Source organism: Apodemus sylvaticus, chromosome 1 (genome assembly GCF_947179515.1).
Source record: "Apodemus sylvaticus chromosome 1, mApoSyl1.1, whole genome shotgun sequence".
Classification (NCBI taxonomy): Eukaryota; Metazoa; Chordata; class Mammalia; order Rodentia; family Muridae; genus Apodemus; species Apodemus sylvaticus.
In genome coordinates, this window is record NC_067472.1 from 101,097,629 (window position 1) to 101,124,325 (window position 26,697).

At 39.3% G+C, this 26,697-nt stretch overlaps 3 protein-coding genes across 3 annotated transcripts; 2 read left to right on the forward strand and 1 right to left on the reverse strand.

Annotated features, from left to right (window-relative positions):
* LOC127680476 (olfactory receptor 56A4-like) lies at nucleotides 1–957 on the forward strand. Its single transcript, XM_052175945.1, has one exon. It carries the CDS (start codon nucleotides 1–3, stop codon nucleotides 955–957), a length of 957 nt encoding a protein of 318 aa, XP_052031905.1.
* Nucleotides 958–14,184: 13,227 nt separating this feature from the next.
* LOC127680481 (olfactory receptor 56A4-like) lies at nucleotides 14,185–16,227 on the forward strand. Its single transcript, XM_052175958.1, has 2 exons — nucleotides 14,185–14,433; nucleotides 15,538–16,227. Exons 1-2 carry the CDS (start codon nucleotides 14,185–14,187, stop codon nucleotides 16,225–16,227), a joined length of 939 nt encoding a protein of 312 aa, XP_052031918.1.
* Nucleotides 16,228–20,188: 3,961 nt separating this feature from the next.
* Nucleotides 20,189–21,136, reverse strand: LOC127680487 (olfactory receptor 56A3). The gene has a single exon (XM_052175972.1). It carries the CDS (start codon nucleotides 21,134–21,136, stop codon nucleotides 20,189–20,191), a length of 948 nt encoding a protein of 315 aa, XP_052031932.1.
* Nucleotides 21,137–26,697: the final 5,561 nt, after the last annotated feature.

The window sequence follows — 26,697 nt, forward strand, 5'->3', positions numbered from 1 at the left end:
ATGATCAGAAAGCAATCCATGGAAGCACAAAGCAACACTTCCTCTATCATGGTCCCTGACTTCCTCCTCATCTGCTTCCCCAACTACCAGCCCTGGCAGCACTGGCTGTCCCTGCCCCTCAGCCTCCTCTTCCTCCTAGCCATGGGGGCCAACGCCACCCTTCTCATCACCATCAGGATGGAGGCCTCTCTGCATGAGCCCATGTACTACCTGCTCAGCCTTCTGTCCCTGCTGGACATTGTGCTCTGCCTCACTGTTATCCCTAAGGTCCTGGCCATCTTCTGGTTTGACAATAAATCCATCAGCTTCTCTGCCTGCTTCCTCCAGATGTTTGTTATGAACAGTTTCCTGACGATGGAGTCCTGCACCTTCATGGTCATGGCCTATGACCGCTATGTGGCCATCTGCAAGCCTCTGCAGTACCCGTCTATCATCACTGACCGGTTCGTGGTTAGGGCTGCCATCTTTGTAGCAACCAGAAATGGGATTCTTACTATGCCTATCCCCATACTTTCTTCCCAACTGAGATATTGTGCAAGAATTATCAAGAACTGCATCTGCACTAACATGTCTGTATCCAAGCTCTCCTGTGATGACATCACTTTTAATAAACTTTACCAGTTTGTCATAGGTTGGACCCTGCTGGGCTCTGACCTCATCCTCATTGTCCTATCTTACTCTTTCATCCTGAAGGCTGTGCTTAGGATCAAAGCGGAGGGAGCTGTGGTCAAAGCACTGAGCACATGTGGTTCCCACTTTATCCTCATCCTCTTCTTCAGCACAGTCTTGCTGGTACTGGTCATCACTAACCTGGCCAGGGAGAGGATTCCCCCAGATGTCCCCATCCTGCTCAACATCCTGCATCACCTGATCCCTCCAGCTCTGAATCCCATTGTTTATGGGGTAAGAACCAGGGAGATCAAGCAGGGAATACGGAACCTGCTGAGGAGGTTGTAAGAAGTAAGACACAGACATTGGTAATCAGAAACACTACATATGAAGCATTATGTTTTTTAACAGCGTCTTCTATGTTTCTAAGTCCCTTAAAACCTTCAGTACATATATGTAACTTTAAATTGTTAAGTAATCATGATGAAATGGGACCTGATAGAGTGAAGATTGTAAAGTCAGCCACAGGTAAAAGAATAAGAACTGGGAAATGAGCTTTCGTTTGCAGCCAAACCCTGAGTTTTTCATTCTGGAGTTATTTGAAAGTTCCCATGGCCTAATATATGTGAGACGAGCTTGCTAAGTTGTAATTATATATGTCATATAATGAGTAAATGTAATTCAATAGTTTAAGAACTTTCTAGTCCCTTAAATTGCTTGTGTGCTTTCACATGTCAAATCTTTTGATTCTCCCTTAATGTTGCTTGTTCCTGCTTCCTGCTGTGCATGACACCTCGATAGACCTTACTAACATTTTTATTATTTAGTTTTTAATTGAACTAAACATTTATTTTGAAATGACATTAGAGACAAGTAAAGGATGAGTAAACATTACAAAACTCATTTGATTTTATTATTTTGCATCAGACTTAACTGTGATTTTATTTTTTCTTTTGCTGAAATAGATTTTTTTTCATACAATATATTCTCATTAGTTTCCCTTCCCCCAACTACTCTCAGTTCCGTCCTCCTTTCCCACTCATCCAGATCCAGTCCCTTTCTGTCTTCTTTTAGATAATAGTCATCTAAGGAATAAGAATAAAATACAATAAAACAAAATAAGAGAAAACAAACAACTCAAAATAAGAGAAAACAAATACATTGAAGAAAAAACACAAGATACATGTCTAGACTCAGAGACACACGTTTGCAAACACAAGAAGACCCTAAAAACATTCCAAAACTCATTTGATTTTATTATTTTGTATCAGACTTAACTGTGATTTTATTTTTTCTTTTGCTGAAATAGATTTTTCAAGGCAAAGGACCTCTAAGGTTAAAAGTATGCCATGGCATCTACTTCTGGGCATGCAGGCTGCCTGTAGGTGCTTTGTTTCCCTAGTGAGACTCCTTTGGAGAAAACAAATTGTTCATTTACAAGTGGTTATCACTTGGAGATGTCTTCTGGGTGGGGTTGGGGACATGTGTTCACTTCTCTGCTCAGCTCTAAGATTCTATCTGGTGCAGACCCATGCAGGCCCTGTGCATGCTGCTGCAGACTTTGTGACTTCATATGTGCATCAAGAGTGCTGTTGAGAAAGTTTCGTTTCCTTGGAGTCCTCCATCCTCCATGGCTCTTACGCTCTTTCCATCTCCTCTTCTGCAGGATTTGATGGACACATCCTGCTTAGGACTGTGTGTTCCAAGGTCTCTCACTCTCAGCTCATTGTCTGGATGGGGTCTCTGATTTTGTTGCCACCTGCTGCAGGAGGTAACTTCTCTAATGATAGCTGAGGAATGGTCCAGGTAGGGAGGCCATGTACCGCCCTGGAAACTTCTTTGCACATGCAGCAGCAGCTCCTGCTCACACTCCTCACACTCTGCCATTTTTAATAAATAGCCCTTCTTTAGGACATGAACTTCCAGCAGCTCTTTCCTTGTGGATAATATCTTTTATAGCTTTAAGATACACGCTTTAAGATAAACAAAATGGTCTGTTCTTTCTTGTGCTATATTTTATCAATGCCTGATTTCATGCTGTCCAGTCTGATTTTTCCATCAGATTTGAGGCACCATCTGCACTCCTCTTTTTGCCACTTGCCTTAGATGTATACATTCTTTCCTCCATGTTGAGCCCAGCTTGTCAGTCTCACATCTTCAAGATTCAGGCATCTGAGCTGGTAGGTTTTGCTAAACACAGATTCTACTATTTGCAGTTATGGTCATACTGCAAGTGTTAGTGACTAAATGCTGATTGATAGGCATTTCCAAGGATTAATTTATCAGCAGGTAGGCCTCTTTTTTTGGAATAGTAACTGAGAACTTCCTGTGAGTTATTTCCTAACAGTCACTTGAGAATGGCTTTTGACACTCTGATGTAGGATGACCTAACTATTCTAAGAAAATACTAAAGAAAGTTAAATTTAACTTTCTTTAGTATTTTCTTCACCAAACTAGCTTTTATCCTTTTTTTCTGCTACATAACACCAAAGTTTGATTCTAACCAAACTATAAGGTGCTTCAAGCACCCTTCTACCACCCCTCCCTCCACAGTCGGCTGCTAGTTCATTTTATTCTGAGATTATATCCTGCACTTACTGATAATCTTACTTTAAGTGCATGCTCATTTATCCTCTTAGAAAAATGTGACATGACTATACCCACTTATAACTTGTCCCTGTCCTCCAGCCTCTGTTAAAGTCTACCTAGTGCACAATGCCTGCCTCTATTCACCAATGGAGGTAATTTTGCCTCTTAGAGTCTTGAGTGTGCCCTTCTGTAAGATCTTCCATGGCATGTGAAGTGCTTTATCTATCTTCTCATCTCCTATGCTTTAGAGGAGCTGATATAAAATGTTTTGTGTTGTGGGTCTTTTGTTGCATAAAAGTGAATAAAACATTACATCCTGTTTCTTACATTCTTTGGATATTTCTTAGGAAAAGGCCTGTATTATTTATATGCTATATTCCCAAAAGGGCAACTGAAAAATCTCCTGTAACTTAAAGTTCAGTGCAGCCTCATATATCATAGAACCCAAGACTTCTTCCCTTGGAAGGAGGCTGAGTTTTGTGTAAACCCTAGCATACCAATATGGCAACTTTGATCTCAATATAATCTCTGGCTTTCTCGTTTAAGGAAGAAAATATTTATATTTGTATTCTGTTTTTGAAGGCTTAGAAGACTTAATCTGTGAAATGATTCTAAACCTGAACTCATATAGGCAATTAACTACTAAATGCAAATGCCTCGGTTCACTTTTCCCTTGCTTACTGCTTCTCCAGATTCTTCAAGAACAGCTGATCTTTATTATATAACATACTACATCCATGTAACAGGTAGACCTGCTGTGTCATTCACCACCTCTAGTACAGTTCCTCTCTCTTACTAGGTCTTGATCCTTATAAAATCCTTTGCTTATTTGAAACTTATAACTTTATGCCTTGAAATTCGATTTAAAATCCATTAAAGTCTTAATCCTTTGGCTCCATTTTATTTTTTTTATTCGATATATTTTTTATTTACATTTCAAATGATTTCCCCTTTTCTAGCCCCCCCACTTCCCGAAAGTCCCATCAGCCCCCTTTCCTCCCCCTGTTCTCCCACCCACCCCTTCCCACTTCCCTGTTCTGGTTTTGCCTATACTGCTAGACTGAGTTTTTCTAGAACCAGGAGCCACTCCTCCGTTCTTCTTGTCCCTCATTTGATGTGTAGATTATGTTTTGGGTATTCCAGTTTTCCAGGCTAATATCCACTTATCAGTGAGTGCATACCATGATTGATCTTTGAGACTGGGTTACCTCACTTAGTATGATGTTCTCCAACTCCATCCATTTGCCTAAGAATTTCATGAATTCATTGTTTCTAATTGCTGAATAGTACTCCATTGTGTATATATACCACATTTTTTTGCATCCATTCCTCTGTTGAAGGATACCTGCGTTCTTTCCAGCTTCTGGCTATTATAAATAGGGCTGCTATGAACATAGTGGAGTATATATCCTTATTACATGCTGGGGAATCCTCTGGGTATATGCCCAGGAGTGGTATAGCAGGATCCTCTGTAAGTGATGTGCCCAGTTTTCTGAGGAACCGCCAGAATGATTTCCAGAGTGGTTGTACCAATTTGCAACCAGCAGTGGAGGAGTGTTCCTCTTTCTCCACATCCTTGCCAACACCTGCTGTCTCCTAAATTTTTAATCTTAGCCATTCTGACTGGTGTAAGGTTAAATCTCAGGGTTGTTTTGATTTGCATTTCCCTAATGACTAATGAAGTTGAGCATTTTTTAAGATGCTTCTCCGCCATCCGAAGTTCTTCAGGTGAAAATTCTTTGTTTAACTCTGTACCCCATTTTTTAATATGGTTATTTGGTTTTCTGGGGTCTAAGGAACTTTCTTGAGTTCCTTGTATATATTGGATATTAGCCCTCTTATCTGATGTAGGGTTGGTGAAGATCTTTTTCTAATTTCTTGCTTACCGATTTGTCCTTCTGATGGTGTCCTTTGCCTTATGGAAAGTTTGTAATTTTATGAGGTCCCATTTGTCAATTCTTGATCTTAGAGCATACGCTATTGGTGATCTGTTCAGAAATTTTCCCCCTGTACCGATGTCCTCAAGGGTCTTCCCCAGTTTCTTTTCTATTAGCTTCAGAGTATCTGGCTTTATGTGTAGGTCCTTGATCCATTTGGAGGTGAGCTTAGTACAAGGAGACAAACTCAAAGAAAAAAACCACATGGTCATTTCATTGGATGCTGAAAAAGCATTTGACAAAATTCAGCATCCTTTCATGCTTAAAGTCTTGGAAAGAACAGGAATTCAAGGCCCATACCTAAATATAGTAAAAGCAATATACAGCAAACCAGTAGCCAGCATCAAACTACATGGAGAGAAACTTGAAGCAATCCCACTAAAATCAGGGTCTAGACAGGGCTCCCCCCTTTCTCCTTATCTTTTCAATATTGCACTTGAGGTACTAGCTCTGGCAATTAGACAACATAAGGAGGTCAAAGGGATACAAATTGGAAAGGAATAAGTCAAACTATCATTATTTGCAGATGATATGATAGTCTACCTAAGTGACCCAAAAAACTCCACTACAGAACTCCTACAGCTGATAAACAACTTCAGCAAAGTGGCAGGTTATAAAATCAACACAAGCAAATCAGTATCCTTCCTATACTCAAAGGATAAGCAAGCTGAGAAAGAAATTAGGGAAATGACACCCTTCACAATAGCCACAAACAGTATAAAGTACCTTGGGATGACTCTTACCAAACATGTGAAAGATCTGTATGACAAGAACTTCAAGACTCTGAAGAAGGAAATGGAAGAAGACCTCAAAAAATGGAAAAACCTCCCATGCTCATGGATCGGCAGGATTAATATAGTTAAAATGGCCATTTTGCCAAAAGCAGTATACAGATTCAACGCAATACCCATCAAAATCCCAACTCAATTCTTCATAGTTAGAAAAAGCAATTCTTTTGATCCATTTTCTCCTGAATTTCTTTAAGTATGTCCTTCATGTGTTTCTCTACCAGCATCATGACCAGTGATTTTAAATCCAAATCTTGTTTTTCTGGTGTGATGGGCTATCCAGGACATGCTGTTAAGGGAGAATTGGGTTCAGATGCTGCCATATTGCCTTGATTTCTGTTAGTGAAGTTCCTGCGTTTGCCTTTTGCCATCTAGTTCTCACTGGTGTTAGTTGGTCTTGTCAATGCTGGACTCACCAGTGCAAGCTGCCTCTTCCCAGGTGGCCTCTGGTGCACAGCTGACCTCTTGCACTGCCTGGATACAGGGTGCTGTGGCCCAGGCTGTTCAGATCTGAAGCAGACACCTGAAGGTGCCCACCGGGGCCTGCTGGACTCACCAGAGCACACTGACTCCTCCCAACCGGCCTCCCAGGTGTCCCTCAGGCCTCTTGCAGGACATGGAGATGTGGTGTTGTAGGCCAGGCTGTTCTGGATCCTGAAGTGGAGATCTGAAGGCTCCCGCCAGAGGCCTCAGGTGTGGAACCTAAGCTCTGTGGTGCCTACCCACTGGAGCAAGCTCTGTGCTCCCAGTCTGCCTCTGGGTGCACACCAGGCCTCTTGCACTTTGTGGAGACCGAGTGCTGTGGCCCAGGCTGTTCAGATCCTGAAGCAGACACCTGAATGCTCCCGCCTGGGCCTGCTGGATTCACCAGAGCACAGTGACTCCTCCTAGCCGGCCTCCCAGGTGCCCCTCTGGCCTTTTGCAAGGCCTGGAGATGTGGTGTTGTAGCCCAAGCTGTTCTGGATCCCGATGCAGCGATCTGAAGGCTCCCGCCAGAGGCCTCAGGACTGGAACCTAACCTCCACCAGAGAACTCCTACAGCTGATAAACAACTTCAGCAAAGTGGCTGGTTATAAAATCAACTCAAGCAAATCAGTTGCCTTCCTATACTCAAAGGATAAGGAGGCTGAGAAAGAAGTTAGGGAAATGACACCATTCACAATAGCCTCAAACAATATAAAGTATCTTGGTGTGACTCTAACCAAACAAGTGAAAGATCTATATGACAAGAACTTCAGGTCTCTGAAGAAGGAAATCAAAGAAGACCTCAGAAAATGGAAAAATCTGCCTTGCTCGTGGATCGGCAGGATTAATATAGTTAAAATGGCCATCTTGCCAAAAGCGATCTACAGATTCAACACAATCCCCATCAAAATCCCAACTCAGTTCTTCACAGAGTTAGAAAAAGCAATTCTCAAATTCGTCTGGAATAACAAAAAACCCAGGATAGCTAAAACTATTCTCAATAACAAAAGAAATTCTGGGGGAATCAGTATCCCTGACTTCAAGCAATACTACAGAAAAATAGTGTTAAAAACTGCATGGTATTGGCACAGTGACCTTTTCAACAAATGGTGCTGGTTCAATTGGAGGTCAGCATGCAGAAAATGTGAATTGATCCATTCTTATCTCCATGTACTAAACTTCACTCTAAGTGAATACTCATTATCCCTGAACTCAAGTTTTACTACAGAGCATTAGTGATAAAAACTGCATGGTATTGGTACAGAAACAGACACGTGATCAATTGAATAGAATTGAGGACCCAGAAATAAAACCACACACTTATGGACACTTGATCTTTGACAAAGAAGTCAGAAATATACAATGGAAAAAGAGAGCATCTTCAATAAACAGTGCTGGTATAACTGGCTGGTTGTAGAAAAATGAAAATAGGCCAATATTTGTCACCTTGCACAAAGCTCGAGTCCAAGTGGATGAAGGACCTCAACATAAAACCAGATACACTGAATCTTATAGAAGAAAAAGTGGGAAAGAGCCTTGGACTCATTGGCACAGGGGAAATTTCCTAAACAGAATTCCAATGGCTCATGTTCTAAGAGCAAGAATTGATAAATGGGACTTCATGAAAGTGGAAAGCTTCTGTAAGGTAAAGGACATAGTCAATATGACAAATTGGCAACCTACAGATTGGGAAAAAGTCTTCACTAACTCCACATCCAATAGAGTGCTAATATCCAAATTATATAAAGAACTCAAGAAACTAATCACCAAAAAAACCCCCCAAACAATCCAATCAAAAAATGGGGTATAGAACTAAACAGAGATTTCACAACTTAGGAATCTTGAATGGCTGAGAAGCATCTAAAGAACTGTCCAAAGTCCTTAGTGATCAGAGAAATGCAGATCAAAATGACCCTGAGATTCCATCTTACACCGATCAGAATGGCTAAGATCAAAACCACAGGTGACAACACATGTTGGAGAGAATGTGGAGAAAGAGGAACACTCCCCCATTGCTGATGGGATTGCAAACTGGTGCAACCACTCTGGAAATCAATCTGGAGGTTACTCAGAAAATTGGAAATAGATCTACTTGAAGACCCAACTATACCACTCTTGGGAATATACCCAAAATATGCCCCACCATAACACTGGGGATACATGTTCCACTATATTCATAGTGGTCTTATTTGTGACAGCTAGAAGTTGGAAACAACTTCTGTCCCACAACAGAAGAATGGATACAGAAAATGGGGTTTATTTACACAATGAAATACTACTCAGCTATTAAGAACTAGGACATCTTGGGATTTGCAGGCAAATGGATGGAACTAGAAGATATCATCCCAAGTGAGGTAACCCAGACCCAAAATGACAAGCATGGTATGTTCTCACTAATAAGTATATGTTAAAAAGAACAGAGTGCCAGAGATTCAGTCCACAGAACTCAAAAGGTTCAACAAGTTGGAGTGCCCAAGTGAGGAAACCTCAGTCCCACCTGGGAGGAATAATAAGCAGTCACAAATGGGGAAGGAGTGGAAAGACCGGGAGGGAAAGTGGATGGGGGGAAGGAGTCGGGGGATAGGGGAACATGATCTGGTATTGGGTGAGGGAAAAGGACTGAAGCCCTGAGGGCCAGCAGAAAGAATGGAAACAGGCAACCTAGGGGCGACCCTCCAGAAGGCACCAGAGACCTGGGAGGTAAGAGACTCTCAGGACTCAAAGGGAGACCTTAGATGAAATGCCAGACAGTTGGGAGAGGGAACTTATAGAGTCCTTTCAGGAGGAAGACAGGGCATCAAATGAGGGAGAGGGTAATCATCTCATAGTCACAACTCTGACCTATAATCGTGCCTCTCTGAAAGAATTACAGAGATGAAAATGGAGAGGAGTCTGAGAAAAAGAAGGTCCAGAGACAGACCCAAAGTGGGATCCAGCTCAGGGGAGGTCCCAAGGCCTGACACTATTCCTGAGGCTATGGAGTGCTCACAAAAAGGGACGGGGCATGACCGCACTTCAGAAGTCCTAACAAGCAGCTGAAAGTGTCAGATGCAGATATTTGCACCCAGTCATGGACAGAAGCAGCTGACTGTTGAATTGGGGAAGACTGAAAGAAGTTGAAGACAAGCGCAATCCTGTGGGAGGCCCAGCAGTCTCAATCACTGGACCACCAAACAGGGAGCATACACCAGCTGATATGAGGCCCCCAACACACAGTGTTCATTCAGAGATGGATGACCTAACCCTAAAGAGACTGGAGGCCCCAGGGAGTTTAGAGGTCACAGGGGCTGAGGGGTGGGACGTGGGCACATCTACATGGAGACAGGGTCATGGGGAGGAGGTACGAGATGTGGAACAGATTGTGGATGGGGGGGTGTGAGTGGTGGGGGTGGGGAATAAAATATGGAGCATAAAAAATGAATAAATAAATAAATAAATAATAATAAAAAACACCAAGTGGAGGTCGGAGTGGGAAAAATGTAAATGCTGCTGTTGCTGACAACACGGATTTGGTTCCATCACCCATGTCAGGTGACTTAACTCCTTGGAACTACAGGTCCAGGGAATCTAATCCTCTCTTCTGGCCTCTATGGGAGCTGTACTCTTGTGAAAACATTCCTCCCTCACATACACATAATTAAACAATGAAATATGCATCATCTCTGCTCTTGAGTGATAGACCTTCCCATTAGAAGGAATACACTTCAGCTTATGTAATACCCAACCATCTCCAGAGAGACTATGCATGACTTTAAAGCAAAAATCTCTTTATTGCTATTTATTGATTTATTTACATTAGATATGTCTGTGTATCCTCAGAGAGGCAGGACCCCATGGGAGCAACATTCAAAACCCATGCCTTTCCAGCCTCAGGGGAATGACTATTACACAGATAACAGTTTAATAAAAGCATCTAGATACCATATTCATGATCACAGGGCATTGAGGAATTGAATAGCCAGACATTGTCTCCAAGCCATGGGGTAGTCCTATCTGCTCTCTAGAGAACTTAGTAAGTGCTTCAGGAACTGTGCATCAGAAAACCAAGTTCAAGTGATCATGAAGTTTATCCTTTGACTCTGTTATTTATTTCAGGATGTTATTATATTCTTGTGAATGTACATGATGAGGATAATTTGTGTCAGAAGAACTTGAGCAGCTGGGGTTTGGGTCATCTGAACTCACAGGACATGTATGTATTCTTTCTCTGACAGAAGCAAAAAGAAGGAAAAACAACCTCATCTTATCTTTTGTCTTTATGTGCTTTGAACCTCCTAAGAAAGGTGGCTAACTTGATATGATGTTATGTGCATGGTCTTATTGTAGCTTGTTATGCCATGTTTCCTTGATGTCTCTGGGGGTCCTGCTCTTTTCTGATGGAAGTAGGAGGGGATGGATCTCTGGGAGAGGGATGGAGGTGGGAGAGACTGGGAGGAGGGAAGAGAGGGGAAACTGTGGCCAGAATGTAATATATGAGAGCAGAACTTAAAAGAAAAAAGAAAAGGTGGCTGAGAAGTATAGACTCACAGAGAGAAATGCATCTATGGAAAAGAAATCTACAATTCTGAAAAAACTGGAGGGAGGGAAAGAGGAGCAGGAAGTAGTTGTGACTTAGGATAAAGATAATGGGAATAGCAGAATAATAGATCTGAAACTGATTGGAAAACCTCTATGGGAAGACTTTTGTATGTATTCAAGAAAAAAGGAGCATCTATAAAGCTTGACTGGGAATATGTTTGCATCCTATATGGTAGACAACCCTTACAGCATTCCCCAGATCCAGATATAAGAGGTGAGTTTGCCTCTCCAGAGAAGAGCATGGCCTAATAACTTCACCTCTCATAAAAATAAAGTGAGATTATTACTCACATTATAAAGCAAAAATAGTGAAATTCCTCTAGTTATTGCTTATATTAGGGGGTCTTATGTCCTATATATTGTTGTATCTTTCCACAGAAAATGCAGAAATATTTTTGGTCCTTACTAAATATACAAAAGTGTTTGTGCACTTGTGTTTTATGTTTATTTTCTCTTTAATCATTTTTATGCCTTTTTTCTTACCATTAATTATTATTTTTTTATTAAGGTAGTTCTTTGACAATTTGGCCTTACTGTTTCCATCCTCTTTTATGTACCTCTACAGAGCAAGCCCCTCTCCTCCTTACTTGTCCATTTCCCAGATTTATGACTTTGGATTTTGTTGTAAGACATTTAATTAGGCCCAATCTGTGTGACTGCTGAGCTGGGGCTTCCCATTGGAACCCAGTGTAGCCATCAGCAGGTACACAGCTGAAGGCAAAGGTTCTCTATTCTTTGAATTTATCCAGAGTAAATAGTTCAGTGGTTAGGGATCAGGCCCCTTAGGTAGCTCCTGTATCCGTGCTTGGTTGTTGATGGGCTCCTATCTCCTGCAGATCTAGTGTGCTCTTGGTAGTTGCTAAGAGTTGTGTTTGCTGTGGCTCTGTGTTGATCTGATGTCCTTTAGCAGCCCTTCTCTCTATATTCTGGCTCATACTTGTACTGTTCTGCATCTTCTTCTACAACGCTCCCTGATTGTTGGAGAGGATGATATCAAAGTCTTGTTTAGGGATGAGTACTAGCTAACTGCCATTTATTCTGTGGACCATATGCCGCTTCAAGTCTCTTCTATCAAAGTTCATTAGAAAGAAGGGCTTTGATTAAGTGAAACCGTTTTAACTGTCTATGGGTATAAGCGTGTATTTTAGAAGGTAATTCGGTGCTGCATCAGTTTATTAAAACAACAGAATTAAGTCCCCACCTCATCCTATGACCTGCCTGTCATGGGTCTTCCAGTAAGTTTAATGCCATATACGAATTATATACTGTGGAGTGGACCTCAAATGCAGAGAATGGTGAGTTACCTCCATAGCAGTAATGATACTATTGTATAAGTGGTCAAATCTTGTTTGTCAGATTGATATCATAGTTTGGAGAATTCAAATTGACTCCCCACGCTAACAACCTATATAGCACATTCTGACACTATGCAAGGTATCAGGTAAGGGAGAGGCTTCTATTTTAGTCCCAGATGTGTTTTTGTATCATGGTGCTGAGTATATTTCACCACTAAATGATGTTTTTACTCTCTGCTTCATTCACATTTTTTCCTGAGAGTTAAGCAGCAGTTATAGTAACCTTGAGTAGGAAAAATGTGGAGTTAATAAATAATACAGTACATTTGTCAAATTTATGGTACTTTCATTGGTTAATCAGGTCTCTACATCTGCAATGGGGTTATTGAATGCCTATCTTTAACCAGTTGGCTAGTATGTTTCTCTATGATATAATAAAAGATGATATTCTGTCCATAACATCTTATAAAACAAATGTAAGTGTGGCTAGCAAAGTATTATTAATATTTAATAACAACATGCCTGACCATTTTAGGACCACACGGGAGAAAAGAGAGAGTTTTTTTTCAATCTGATGGTTATAATATGGTGAATATTTATTTGATGTACACATTTAAGACAATTGTAAGATTAAATAAGAGTAATAATTCCATGCATCCTGTAACACTTCTTTAGTCTATTTAATTTATCTTCCCTGATAAATATCTAGAATATCTTGTGATGATTCTTCAAGTTTCACTTAACATCAAAATCATAACTCCTGATGACAAAGGACTTTGAATATTTTTAAGTGTTTCTTTGCCTTTCAAGAGTCTTCTGTTGTAAATTCTCTGTTTAGCTTTGTACCACATTTTTAAAATTAGGTTATTTGGGATTTTGAAGATTAACTTGTTGAGTTCTTTATATATTTTGGATATTAGCCTCCATTAAGGATGTAGAGTTAGTGAAGAATTTTTCCCAATCTGTAGGTTGCTGATTTGTGCTAATGATGCCATCTTTTGCCTTACAGAAGCTTTTTGGTTTAAGAAGGTCCCATTTATTAGTTGTTGATCTTAGATCCTGAACCATTGTGTTCTGTTCTGGAATTTCTCCCCTGTGCCAATGATTTTGAGGCTCTTTTTTCATGTTCTCTTATATTAGACTCAGTGTATCTGGTTTGATGTTGAGGACCTCTGATCCACTTGGACTTGAGCTTTTTGCAAGGTGAAAAATATGGATATATATTTGGTCTCCTACATACAGACTAGCAGTTACGCCAGCACTATTTATTGTAGAGACTTTCTTTTTTTCCACTGTATTTATTTGTTTCTTTATCAAAGATCAAGTGTCCATAAGTCTATGAGTTTTTGTCTGGATCTTCAATTCCATTGATTGATTTCTCTGTCCCAGTTAAGATCACCCACTGATCTTCCAGAGGTCATGAGCTGAATTCCCAGCAACCAAGGGGTGCCTCACCACTACCTGAAATGCAGATCTGATGCTCTCTTCTGATATGTCTGAAAACTGTGGCAGTGTACACCTGGTTTAAAGTGAAAAGCGAGAAATCACTCTTCCAAGAAATGAAGATAGGGCAAGTAAGGATAGGGCAAGTAGGACTTAATTTTTGGGGACAAAAGGTCTCATTCTAAGGGAAAGGAATGCTACATGTGAATCTCAGAGTGATTTACACAAAGCAAAACAGACCCTGTAAGTGTGACTGCATCTGAGTGCAAGCAATGAAGTCTATCTGGGCTGAGACCTTATATGAAGGTCTTATATTTATTTTCACATAAAATTATGAGTGATAATGTAAACTATGTCATCAGGAAGATGTGTGGTTCAAGTATAATAGAAATGGATATACATTAATTTTGTTGATGAAACAGTAGAACCTTTGAATTCTTGCCTGTTTCTTTTCAGCAATTTTCAACTCTACATGTCATCATGGTATCATCTCCCAACAACACAGGGATTCAGGTGACAGAGTTTCTAATGATCTGCTTTCCAGGAATGCAGGACACACAGCACTGGCTATCCATCATCTTGGCTCCACTCCTGGTTTTGGCTCTTGCAGCCAACTTTGTGCTGTTACTCACCATCCATCAGGAGGCATCTCTGCATGAGCCCATGTACTATCTGCTTGCCATCCTCTCTGTGCTTGACATCATCCTCTGCCTCACAGTCATCCCCAAGGTCAGACCCTGTCAGGACACTCACTTTTCATCTTCAGCTAGATAGTTCTTTGATCTTTGTGTGAATCCTCTCATTCCTGAAGAAAAATGCTCAATGTGTCACTTAATCATCACATCAGATCCTTCTCTCAGCTCTAAGCTGTATCCCCTTCTATTCTTTTCCTATTTATTTATTTATTTGTTTATTTTACATCCCAGTATTAGTCCTGCCTCCTAGTCTTTCACAATTTCTTTTCCCATTAGATATGCAGTTGGTCTTTATTCAGGTCTCCTTTTACTATTAATGCCTATGTTTTGAAGTTTTAATGACCTCCCAACTGATAACTCTTTCCCTATTGTCGTTAGTGATATTTTAAATCCAAATTTCTTCTCAGTTCAAGAGATACTCACCCTCCTTGACTAAAATTTCCCACTTCTATATCCAAGGGATCTAAAATTTAGTCACTGAAATTTAATTGGCTTTTTATGCTTTGTATGTGATATACTTAGGAAATATTTTAGGGAAGATTTCTCAAAGTATGGAGGGACTAGAGATGTTCCAGTGTAAGCATTGGGCTTACTGTCTTTGATCCTCCTGTGACACATGCACCCCTACATGGCAGATGAATCCACTGGAATTGGTTTAGAACCAAGGAACTCAACTGATGATAATATGTGAATAAATTCTTTTACAACAAAAGCTTGGTTAAAGAATAGGTATAAACTAGAGTCTGTAGATCAGTGGTTTCAACCAGTGGGTCATGACCTCTTTAGGGGGTTGAATGACCCTTTTACAAGGGTTGCCTATCAGATATCCTGCATATTATATATTTACATTACAACTCATAATGGTAGAAAATTACATTAATGAACTAGCACAAAAATAATTTTTTGATTGAGGGTCACCACAAGATGGGGGACTGTATTAAAAGGTCACAGGATTAGGCAGATTGAGAACCACTGCTGTAGATTAACATGGACATAGAAAATATTTAAAATTAGGATGCCAACCAGGTGGATTCAGGATTTGGATGGTTTTAATCATATACCTTATGAATTTCCTAAGACTACATATTTTAGGATGATAATGCATGCACAGAGTTTTTGAGAATGATAATTCTGGCAGGTCCTGCTAATCTTCTGGTTCAACATGAACTCCATCAGCTTTGAGGGCTGCTTCCTGCAGATGTTCATCATGAATACCTTCCTTCCGATGGAATCCTCTACCTTTCTGGTCATGGCTTATGATCGCTATGTGGCTATCTGCCACCCCCTGCGCTACCCATCCATCATCACAGAACAGTTTGTCATTAATGCAGCCATTTTTATTGTTGCCCGCAATCTTTTAGCTACACTGCCCACTCCAGTTCTGGCTGCTAGACTCAATTACTGTGCCAGCAATGTAGTGGAGAACTGTATATGTGCCAATATTTCTGTAGCAAAGCTCTCCTGTGGGGACATTCGCCTAAATAAACTATATCAATTTGTGAGCGTTTGGTGCCTACTAGGTTCTGACTTGGTGCTCATCTTGCTGTCTTACTGCTTCATCTTGAGAGTTGTTATGTGTCAGCAGTCTGGAGGCACAGTCACCAAGGCCCTAAGTACTTGTGGTTCGCATCTCATCCTTATACTCTTCTTCTATACTCTGTTGCTAGTCTTTATCTTCACAAATAAGGCAGGAAAGAAGATACCATCAGAGGTACCAATTCTTCTCAATGTGCTGCATCATCTCATCCCTCCTGCCCTCAATCCCATTGTGTATGGAGTACGAACCCAGGAAATCAAGCAGGGGATTATCAAGCTATTCAAACAGTAGTTCTGAGATACATGAGCCAAAGAAGGACTTTGTAGAAGGAATTGTGAAAATCTATCCATATTTTATTGTTGGTTTGATGAGGATACTACAATAGACAAAACGTGTGCATGTTGCTACATTCATCTTGAACTTACAAGTTTAGAATTACTGTTACAATCTTACTCTCACTTTCCTCTATGAATATATGCTAAATCAACCTTTAGGGATACATAGTGTTCTTCATTCTGACTGTCTTTGATCATGATGTGTCAATAACGTAGTCATTAAATATAAATTTATCACCTTCTGTGTTTTTTTCATTATTTACATTCTAATTAGGCATCATAATTTATAGGATAGCCTGAATGGATACTTTGAAAAGGACATGGGGCATCTGAATAGGGTTGGGTAAACCAGGGAGGCTTCTTTCAATACTCTAGGTTAAAAGAATGATTGATAAACAGTCTGGACCAAGGGAGTGAGTGAAAATTGAAGTTATGAGTCACAAGATTTGTAGAGAATCACTAAAGTGAGTAGATATTTCCTCCTGAGTCTAATAAGATAGTCTTCAGTGGAGAAATAATTATCTCAGAAATGCTGAGAACTCATTCTGCATGCTCCTAGACTACTGATAGGAATTAATATTAATTTCATTAAAAAGAATTCCATCTTAAATCCCAAATCATATATTCCTGCTTTCCAACCCCCAATTGAAAATGCATTTAAGCCTGAAATTAGAAAAATTTACCAAGTCTGGGTCACTTTTCCTGGTATGAAATACCTCATTAATTGATTGTCTGTATAAGGTATAGCCTTATATAGTTGGCCAGTTTTTTCACTTCTTATATGGTAACAAAGCAAATAAATATTGAACTTTCTTCTTTGGTCTTCAGGATCACACTAGACCCACTAACATGTGACTAGTAGAGCAGTAATGAAAATCGACGTATGTGTATGTAGTAATGTAGTAGGTTACTGGTTATTTTGGGTATAGCTGCATATGGTAGTTCTATTTCTAGTTTTTATAATCTCCAGATTGATTTCCAAAGTATCTGTACTAGTTTACCGTTTCACCAACAATGTATGCAGCTTCCCTTTCACCTGATCCACACCAGTATTTGTTGCTAACATGCTTTTTATGATGTGTGATTCCCTAAATCTGGGTCATTTCTGGTATGAAATAGCTCATTTATTGTCTATATATGGTATAGCCATGTGTTTGATAAATTTTGTGGACAAGCGGTATAATAACAAAACAAGTCAATATTGAACTTTTCTGTGGACTTCAGGATCATTGGAGTAGTACAGTTAGCATCTGCTTGGAAACATAAATGTCTCTTTAAACATAAGTCATTATTGAGCCTAAAATTGGGTGAAAATCATGATCATATAATATACTCTTTATTATTACATAGGCTAATATAGCTAATAAAAATCTCACTCTTACAAATATTAATGTTAGAATGTCTTAATTATTATAACTCAATGTCAATGAAAGTTCTCAAAATAAAAGTAACATCATCTCACCTTCAAGCAAAACTCGAATTTTTTTTCAGATTCTTTCTCACTGTAGTCAGAATTTCCATTATAAAAAGGACAACACCAAAGATTTTGGCAATAGAAACTGAAATAATTCACTAATATCTATTCAATTTTTTTCTGTGAAGCAGAAACAGTCGTTATCAGTAGTTGGATGCGCTGGGTCCGTAAATGATGTCTGTAGAGGAGTTTTAATCCAGCAACATGGCTGCTCAGGTAAGGGATCATATCCAAAGCCTTTGTAGACCTGTGATCTGGTTAGAATGCAGACACACCCTGGATTAAAGTATGACCTGGCGGGAATACAGCCATGTCCTTAGTACACATCTTTAATTCCTAACAATGAAGATATGGCCAGTTTGTAGACGGAAACAGACATATTTCCTTTCCAAAGTTCCATGTTTGAAAATCATGTCTAATTGAGGGACAAAGTGATAAATCCGAGAAAGATCTAGCAGAATGGATCAGAGATGAGATAGACACAACTCATATGAGAACAGCATAGGAGAGAGAGAGAGAGAGAGAGAGAGAGAGAGAGAGAAGAGGTATTGCAATTTTACTGGGATAGTTTTACAGAGTCAGGTCGCAGAGAGAACAAGCTAGATACTGGTGAAGACAGAATGAGCCAGACAATGAGAAGGAGCCAGAAGATCAGAACATACTGCCAAAGTTATGAGGCCAAGCAGAACAATTCAGGCAGAAACTGAGAGAAATTAAATCAGTCAGCTTGAAAGAACTATTTGTATGGCGACTAGAAACTTCCAGGTCTAGGCCTGGGGATGGTTAGAATGGAGAAAGAAATGTTCTGAGCTCTGACCAAGCTGTGCATTCATAGTTTGAGTGTGACCCTCACCTTACTTCTTCATCTAAGGAAATAAAAGCAACATTTACAGATGTAGATTTACAAACACTCTTTAGGCTCACTTGAGTTTTGATCTGTGAATATTTGGAAATGCTTCTATTTCCTCTTTCAACTGTCACCGAGGAAACCACATGGGAGGTGTCTATGCTTATGATAAATTAGAAATATGGAAGAGGCTCTTCAGTATGAGTGACGCCTGTTTCAGGAGGGCCAATCATTTTGTAGACTCTCAGGACTACATGTGTATTTTGAAACAACTGATTTGCCACCTCATGCATCAGATAAAGATCCTGAAACTGAATGATACTCCTTATTTGTTCTAAGCTGCACGTGTTCTTTGAAGTTGTGCAAAGACTAGAATGGAGAACTTGGAGCTCAAACAGCTTACATTTTTTTTTCATTTTTCAAGTTATTGATTGCATGTATAAGTAGCTCATATTTTTTTCTAGTTGTTTTTTCTAGTTGTCCTTCTATGTTGAAGGAAAGAAAAGCAAGATTTCTTGGATCTAGATTAACAATCTTCCAATATTCCTGAGATTTGGATTGATTTGTATTTACTTTAATATCATCTTTCTCAATAATTGCAAATTTCCATACATCTTTGTATTTCTAATCTCCAATAAGACATCTGAATTTTAAAAAGCTGATTGAAAAATGTTTTGCACAACTAGTAATGGATTGTAGTATATTTATGTTGTATTACAGAGTTTCTTCTGATATATCATTATACATACACAGAGCCCTATAAACAGGTCACAGGGTATTTGTGAATTCAAGAAAGCAAGTTCCAAGGGGAGTGGTAGTGTGATGTCATGAAGGAAGAAGCTTGAAGTGATGACTCTGTCTCCTAAATCCAATAAAATGCACCATGTCACATGTCAGTTCTTCAAAGAGCTCCTGCTTGAGAACTTTGGCTAATGACAAAGAAGCTTTGCTTGAAAACTCAAGGAAGATGGCAGAAAGATGTTGGCCTGGGTAGACATAAACAAAGCAGACTTACTTCTGGCTCTAGCCACTTTCCGTCATTCAGGGCTGACCATTAAAATGCTGTGCTTTGTTCACCTCATTGCAGCCACTCATGTCTACAGTCAGAATAAAAATAAATGTGCAGAGGTTATCAATGTAGGAGCAGCTGGGGGTTTTTCTAGTAGAGTGTTTACTCCTTTTGGATTCTTCTACTTCAGACAAAATAAATTTTTTTTTATTGGAAAAAATTTAAAAGTCACAAAAATATGGGATGCTTTGTTTGTTTGACTTTTTTTCAAGATAGGACTTCACTGTGTGCTCTGTCTGGCCTGGAAATCTCTTTGTGGACCAGGCCTGCTTTGAACTCAGAGATCCAACTGATTGTACCTCTTAAATGCTGGGATTAAAGGCAGGTGCCACTACACCTGAATGAAATAGGGAATTTGTATGTTTGTTTGTTGGAGGGTATTGAATATTTTAGAGGAAGATAAAGCCAGGAATATTATTTTAGAGTTAGTACTTACTTTTCTCATTATAATGTTTGAAGTTAGCATTTCAGCCATCTTTCTATCAATATAATAAATCATTAGAAATACAGAGATGCAGTTGTCCTGTTTACCACCCCTTCTTCAATAATCTCTTGATTCCTTGCTTGATCTCCTGGGTTCTCACCCCATAAACAATGGGATTAAGTGCAGCAGGGATGACATGATGGAGGACATTGAGCAAGATTGGCACATCAGAAGAGACTTTCCTCTTAGCTACATGTGTGAGGATAAAGACCAAAAGGATAGTGCTAAAGAACAGGATAAGGATGAAGTGAGAGCCACATGTGCTCAGAGCTTTGGCTACAGCACCCTCTGCCTTGAGTCTCAGCACAGCTCTTAGTATAAGGGTATAGGAGAGGAAGATGAGGATTAGGTCTGATCCCAGCAAAGTCCAGCCTCCAGCAAACTGATAAAGGCGATTGACAGTGACATCACTACAAGAGAGTCTAGAGACAGACATGTTGGCACAGATGCAGTTCTCAATGACATTTCTCCCACAGTAATGGAGCCGAGCTGAGAGAATGGGGATGGGCAAAGGAATAAGGACATTTCTGACCAGAATGAATGTGGCTGCCTTGACAACAAATTGGTCAGTGATGATGGATGGATATCTCAGTGGGTGACAGATGGCTATATAGCGATCAAAGGCCATGATCATAAATGTGCAAGATTCCATAGCAAGAAAGCTGTTCATGATATACATCTGGAGGAAACAGGCAGAAAAGCCAATGGGCCTGAGATCAAACCAGAAGATGGCTAGTACCTTGGGGATAACAGTGAGGCAGAGTACGATGTCCAGCATGGAGAGGAGGCTGAGCAGGTAGTACATGGGTTCATGCAGGGAAGCCTCCATCCGGATGGTGATCAGGAGAATAGCATTAGCCCCCATGGCTAGGAGGAAGAGTAAGCTGAGTGGCAGGGAGAGCCAGAGCTGCCAGCTGGGAGACCTGACAAAACAATTTAGGAGGAAGTCTGAAACTCCAGTAGAGATGGTGTCATTCCTTTGTGCTGTCATATTTTGTCATATACTCCTACAATTTTCTTTTAGGAAGCTGTAAAGTTAGGATTTAGATAATTAGGTTCTGACTCTAAATATATGAGGAGAGAGCAAGTGTTTTAGTTATATACAATTTTAGTAGGTTATCTAAGTCAACTGAACGTATCTGTTTATCTCTGGTGCCTTGTTTCTGGGGACACTACTACTACCTTAACCAGTGTGGAGGAAGCAAGTACTAAAGTAGTAAGCTTTATCTGTACATTTGATTTTATCATTGAAAGAGTTAGTATTGTCTTTACAGAATTAAAACTGAGAAAAGCACTTAGGAAATTATTTTCACATGCTGGTGAAATGTATATTTTTTACATATATTTTTCTCCCTATTTTTTTAAATACTTACATAAGCTATTATGCACATTAACTACTATGGTATAACAAAACAATATGCAGAGCTTGGCACAAAAAGGACTCAGATTAGTGTCTCTAGTTCCCATAGCAGTCTAGCCTTTCAATTGTATTTACTTTGCTTTAATTATGTATTTTAATCTATTCTATAATGAAAAGAGTGAATCCTTTTGTCTCAAAAAAGTCACTTTTATTTGGCGAAGATGTGCCTTATAAAATAGTTTGTCTCCACTCTGTTTCTTAACTCATCAAAGTTTTAGGAGTCCCAACTTCTGGACCAAAGTAACCTCAATGCTAGGAGAGCAGTGGGTATCACTAAACAAGATGAAGGATCACATGTTCTGACTGAAGTGGTGCGGGAATGATGAAGTTCACTTATTAAAGATCTCCATTCCTGTTCATGTTCATTTCTGCCTTGAATGATCCAGGTACATATTTCCACCCTCCATATTTCTGTAAATCTCCTCTCATTTAGGATTTACCCATAGAATTATTTTAGCTTCTAAGATCACAGAGTTGAAAATGAAAGTATCTTTACTTGTAAGGTGGTGAAACTGTGTTTGTTCAGTGGGATTATGGTGTTAACAAATGAGTGAGCCACAATAAGAATGGGCACACAGAATGAGTTGGTCGCACAGTGATGAGTATAGCTGCTTTCCGGGAAAGAGCACAGGTTACTTGGAGAGGGATAAATCTCACACTGGGGAGAAGTGGGAGAAAAAGTGTAAATAATATGAAACAGTGCCTTCACAGACATCAAATATTTCAATGTGCATCTTCCCTGCTCCTGGACTGGGAACAACCTCAAAGAGCACTGTAGCTTGGCAAGTTGTAGTATTCCAGGATCCTTCAAGTCTACTCATTGCACCTATGTCTGTTTAGGATATAGCAGTGTTTGACAAGGTGTAAGTGAGTCTATGATAATGGAAACTTAAGACAGGGCTAGGTGCAGTGGAACACATCTGTAGCTCCAACACTTGGGAAACTAAGGTAGGAAGGATCACCCAGCTCAAGGCCAGCCTGGGCTATAGATAGAGACCTTATAAACAAAGCAGAAGGCTTAAATTATTATATAATTAATAGTTTTTAAATTGGAATGTGTTAGGAAAAGAGTGGTTCAGAGGTTGGGGTACAGTACAATCAACGTTGTAGTGAAACTGTAGAGCCAGAGCTCTATGATATTTTCACACTGATGAAAATCTTTTTCCAAGAGGTTCATAGTGTATCTATGTGTCTAGTGATGCCTCCTACTCCCCAAATGCAATTCTAGTTTTAGGCTAGCTCCTCCAAGACTATCCCTGTAGTAATGATAGCAGCACAGTGGAGGCAGGATGGGCCTCCCTTCACAGGGTTCCTCTGTTCACTCCTGATTGTCTATCCTTCAGGCATGTCTGCCCAGAAGAGTTCACTAACAAGGTATATAGGTATATAGAAAGAAAAATTTAAATCTTGCATTTTAAAAACCTTGCTAATAATAATGCGCATATTAGTAACAATATATTAATTTTAAGCATATTACCAATAAAATTAATTGAATAGTTTCATTTCTGTTTCACAATATTCTGGGTGAAGGTTAGGTAAGTTGACCACTATAATAATTTATCTTTTACCTGGACAGGAGTCAGTATCTTTACTATGGTTTGAAAGGTAGGCAAAAAAATGAAGAAGAAATAAAAATCTAAATTTCTTTAGATCCAAAGGCAGTGGAAATATAAACACATCTATCTCCTATGGTACCAGGGTGAAAAATATATACACATGCATACCTACATACATACATGTACATAACTATGTAAATACATCTATCTATCTATCTATCTATCTATCTATCTATCTATCTATCTATCTATCTATCATCTACCTCTACCATGTATTATCAGTCTATATATCAATGTATCTGTCATCCATCTTCTATGTATTCATGCATCTACGTATGTATGTATGAATGCATATCTATCTATCTGTCTATCTATCTATCTATCTATCTATCTATCTATCTATCTATCTATCTGTCTGTCTATTATCTGTCAGTCTATATCATCTACCAATCTACCTCTCTACTTATCTCTCTGGGTTTTTCTATGACTCCCTGCCCCAATCTTAAGAATAGTTTACTAGCATTTGGACTCCTCTTATCCTTTTCGTTGTATGTAAAGCTCAATTTCATCCCTCACCCACATTTTGTATTGGTTCTCATTGTTTTTCCTTGCTTTTATGGGCTAATCCTAAAATGTGATTAAAAATTGCAAAGGTATTTTCATAGCTATAATCCCATGACTTCACATTTTATAACTCCATACCCTCAACCCCAGTCTCATTTCAACTTATCTTTTCATCAGTTCTAAACTGTGCTTAATGTGCTTAAATAACCTATTGAAAGTACTTTGTTGTCTGAGTTTGTAACTAAGGAACTTTCCCTGCGATGTGGGCATTATAAACTCTACCTGTTCTTTTTATATTTCAATACATCTATTTGTGGATTTAAGGTATAAATCAAGTTCCTGCTATGTACATAATTGTGACTATTGACCTAATCCCCATTAGCTTTGCTTTTATCCACAACACATATAACTTCAATCTAATGAAATATTTTCTTGATATCAGTATATTCATCTTTAAGATTTTAGGTTTATTGAGTCTTCATTTTTTGACTAATTTCTTCAAAAAATTTACATTTATTCCTTATGAAGTGTAGCTCCTGATCTCACTGTGAGGTCCTTTCTTTCCAAATCATAGAGTCACAAAGTATTCCTGAAAAAAATGGAGGGCTTTCATATTGAAAACAGGAAGAATTTGGAGATTTCATTTGGAAGTTCCCATCAAACTGAAGGTCTTGTGACTGAAGCATGGCGGGTGATGGAAGAGCCTAGGGGAAGGAGTCTGCTTCCCTCACAGAGCTTAATGTGACTCTTCTCACCATTAGATAAAATGTCTGGATGACATATGATCATTTTATATCCTTCCAGCTCAGGCATGCTTCCATTTATCCCTCTACCTTCTTTGCACTGTTTTGTTAGAATTCCCACTCAACAAATATGGACTTGCCTATGCAGCCTAAGAAGCTAAGCACTCAGAACACATCTGCTGTATCTCTTAGTCTTTGTTTGCAACTAGAGCTCACCAGTGACAATATTATGGCTGACACTGGCTTCTAAAGTCTTTGGTTCTAGCCAGAGGCATGGTGAGGAATCCAAGGAAGTTAAATTCAAAACCAAAAAAGACTTTGCAGCCAGAGCCTCTCTCTAAGCTGACAAGACCATGAATCAGCACTACAAAAACACTCTAAGAAGTGACAGTGTTGTTCTTTTCCTCTGGCTTTTTGAAGTTCAGAGAGAAATGTAAGGAATCTGTTCAGGAACTGTAATTTTATGAGGTCCCATTTGTCAATTCTTGATCTTAGAGCATAAGCTATTGGTGTTCTGTTGAGGAAATTTTCTCCTGTGCCCATGTGCTCGAGGCTCTTTTCCACTTTCTTTTCTATTAGTTTCAGTGTGTCTGGTTTTATGTGGAGGTCCTTGATCCACTTGGACTTGAGCTTTGTACAAGGAGATAAGAATGGATCAATTTGCATTCTTCTGCGTGCTGTCAGTTGAACCAACACCACTTGTTGAAAGGCTATCTTTTTTCCCTTGGATGGTTTTAGCTCCTTTGTTAAAGATCAAGTGACTATAGGTGTGTGGGTTCATTTCTGGGTCTTCAATTCTATTCCATTGATCTACCTGCCTGTCACGGTACCAATACCATGCAGTTTTTATCACTATTGCTCCATAGTACTGCTTGAAGTCCAGGATACTGATTGCCCCAGAAATTTTTTAACTTTTGAGAACAGTTTTAGCTATCCTGGGTTTTTGTTATTCCATATGAATTTGAGAATTGCTCTTTCTAACTCTATGAAGTTATTGAGTTGGAATTTTGATGGGGATTGCAATGAATCTGAAGATTGCTTTTGGCAAGATGGCCATTTTTACTATATTAATCCTGCCAATCCATGAACATGGGAGATCTTTTCATCTTCTGAGGTCTTCTTCAATTTCTTTCTTCAGAGATTGGCATTATTGAGTAAATAGAATAGTAGCTCATGGGCATACTTTTCTAGTTTCAGAACTATCATTTTTAGCAATTTTAACTTTTTCTAAAGCTTGCTGAATTATCTTTCCATCAATTACCAATCACAGCTTTTATCTATACCTATGATGTTATACCTAACTAAATTATTTCCTACTCAGTAATCCACTTAAAATATATTTTCCCCTAGACCTCTGAATATTCATAGGTGAAAACTACCTGGGTTCTACAAGACTCATATACTGTCTGGCTTTTCCATTCCTCACTCTACTAGGAATCTAGCAGAAGAAAAGAAGAGAGAGAGAGAGAGAGAGAGAGAGAGAGAGAGAGAGAGAGAGAGAGAGAGAGAGAGAGAGAGAGAGAGATCAGAAGGCAGCCCTCACATTTGCTTCTTTTCCAGACAGATGATCTCTACTCTTCCCATAGCACTGACTCAGCAAAAGAAATCACAGGAATCACAGGTATAACATCTGATCTTCTGGTAGATCTCCTGGAGTATAGATATCTTTGGCTCCCTCTCCTCAGAATCACTTACCAAGAACTTGAAGCATGGGTTCTGGATCCATGGATGCTAGAGTTCTGGCTAGTTTCAGAAGTAGCCAGTGTAATTATACAGCCAGAGCCTCAGGGACCTTACCCACTGCAATGCTCTCAATTTATTTTCTTTCTAACTCTAAAGATCCCTCTGGGAGAGACAAGCAGACAGGCAGGAAAAAAAAATCATTTCCTTTCTTTTGGAAAGGAATTTGCCATGGTAATCCATTCTTACATTGGCTGTCTGTCCCGCAGGGATTAAGTCAGTCTCCTGGGTGAAGTGCTATAACACACATCTGTATGTGCTCAGGACTAAGTGCACACGTTCACTTGGTACCTTCCATGGAGTATACAAGCTCACTTTGTATGAGCTTCCTGCATATGCCTATCATAAATAGACTGCCTAAAACTGCATGACTCAAAGTTAAACTATCACAACTCTTTTCATGGAACTGTTAACAAAAAATATAAGAGAAATAGTAAAAAAATTATCACTGATGTATTAGTGCAAGCTGTTCATTACTCAATGGAAATATTTTAATTTAGTGAAATAAAAGACAATGCTTTTCTTTATT

Excerpts from the sequence above, each read along its gene's own strand:
- LOC127680476 (XM_052175945.1), top strand. The coding sequence starts at position 1 with ATGATCAGAAAGCAATCCATGGAAGCACAAAGCAACACTTCCTCTATC.
- LOC127680481 (XM_052175958.1), top strand. The coding sequence starts at position 14,185 with ATGGTATCATCTCCCAACAACACAGGGATTCAGGTGACAGAGTTTCTA. Across the intron at positions 14,434-15,537 it reads GCCTCACAGTCATCCCCAAG|GTCCTGCTAATCTTCTGGTT; the intron begins GTCAGACCCTGT and ends TAATTCTGGCAG.
- LOC127680487 (XM_052175972.1), bottom strand. The coding sequence starts at position 21,136 with ATGACAGCACAAAGGAATGACACCATCTCTACTGGAGTTTCAGACTTC.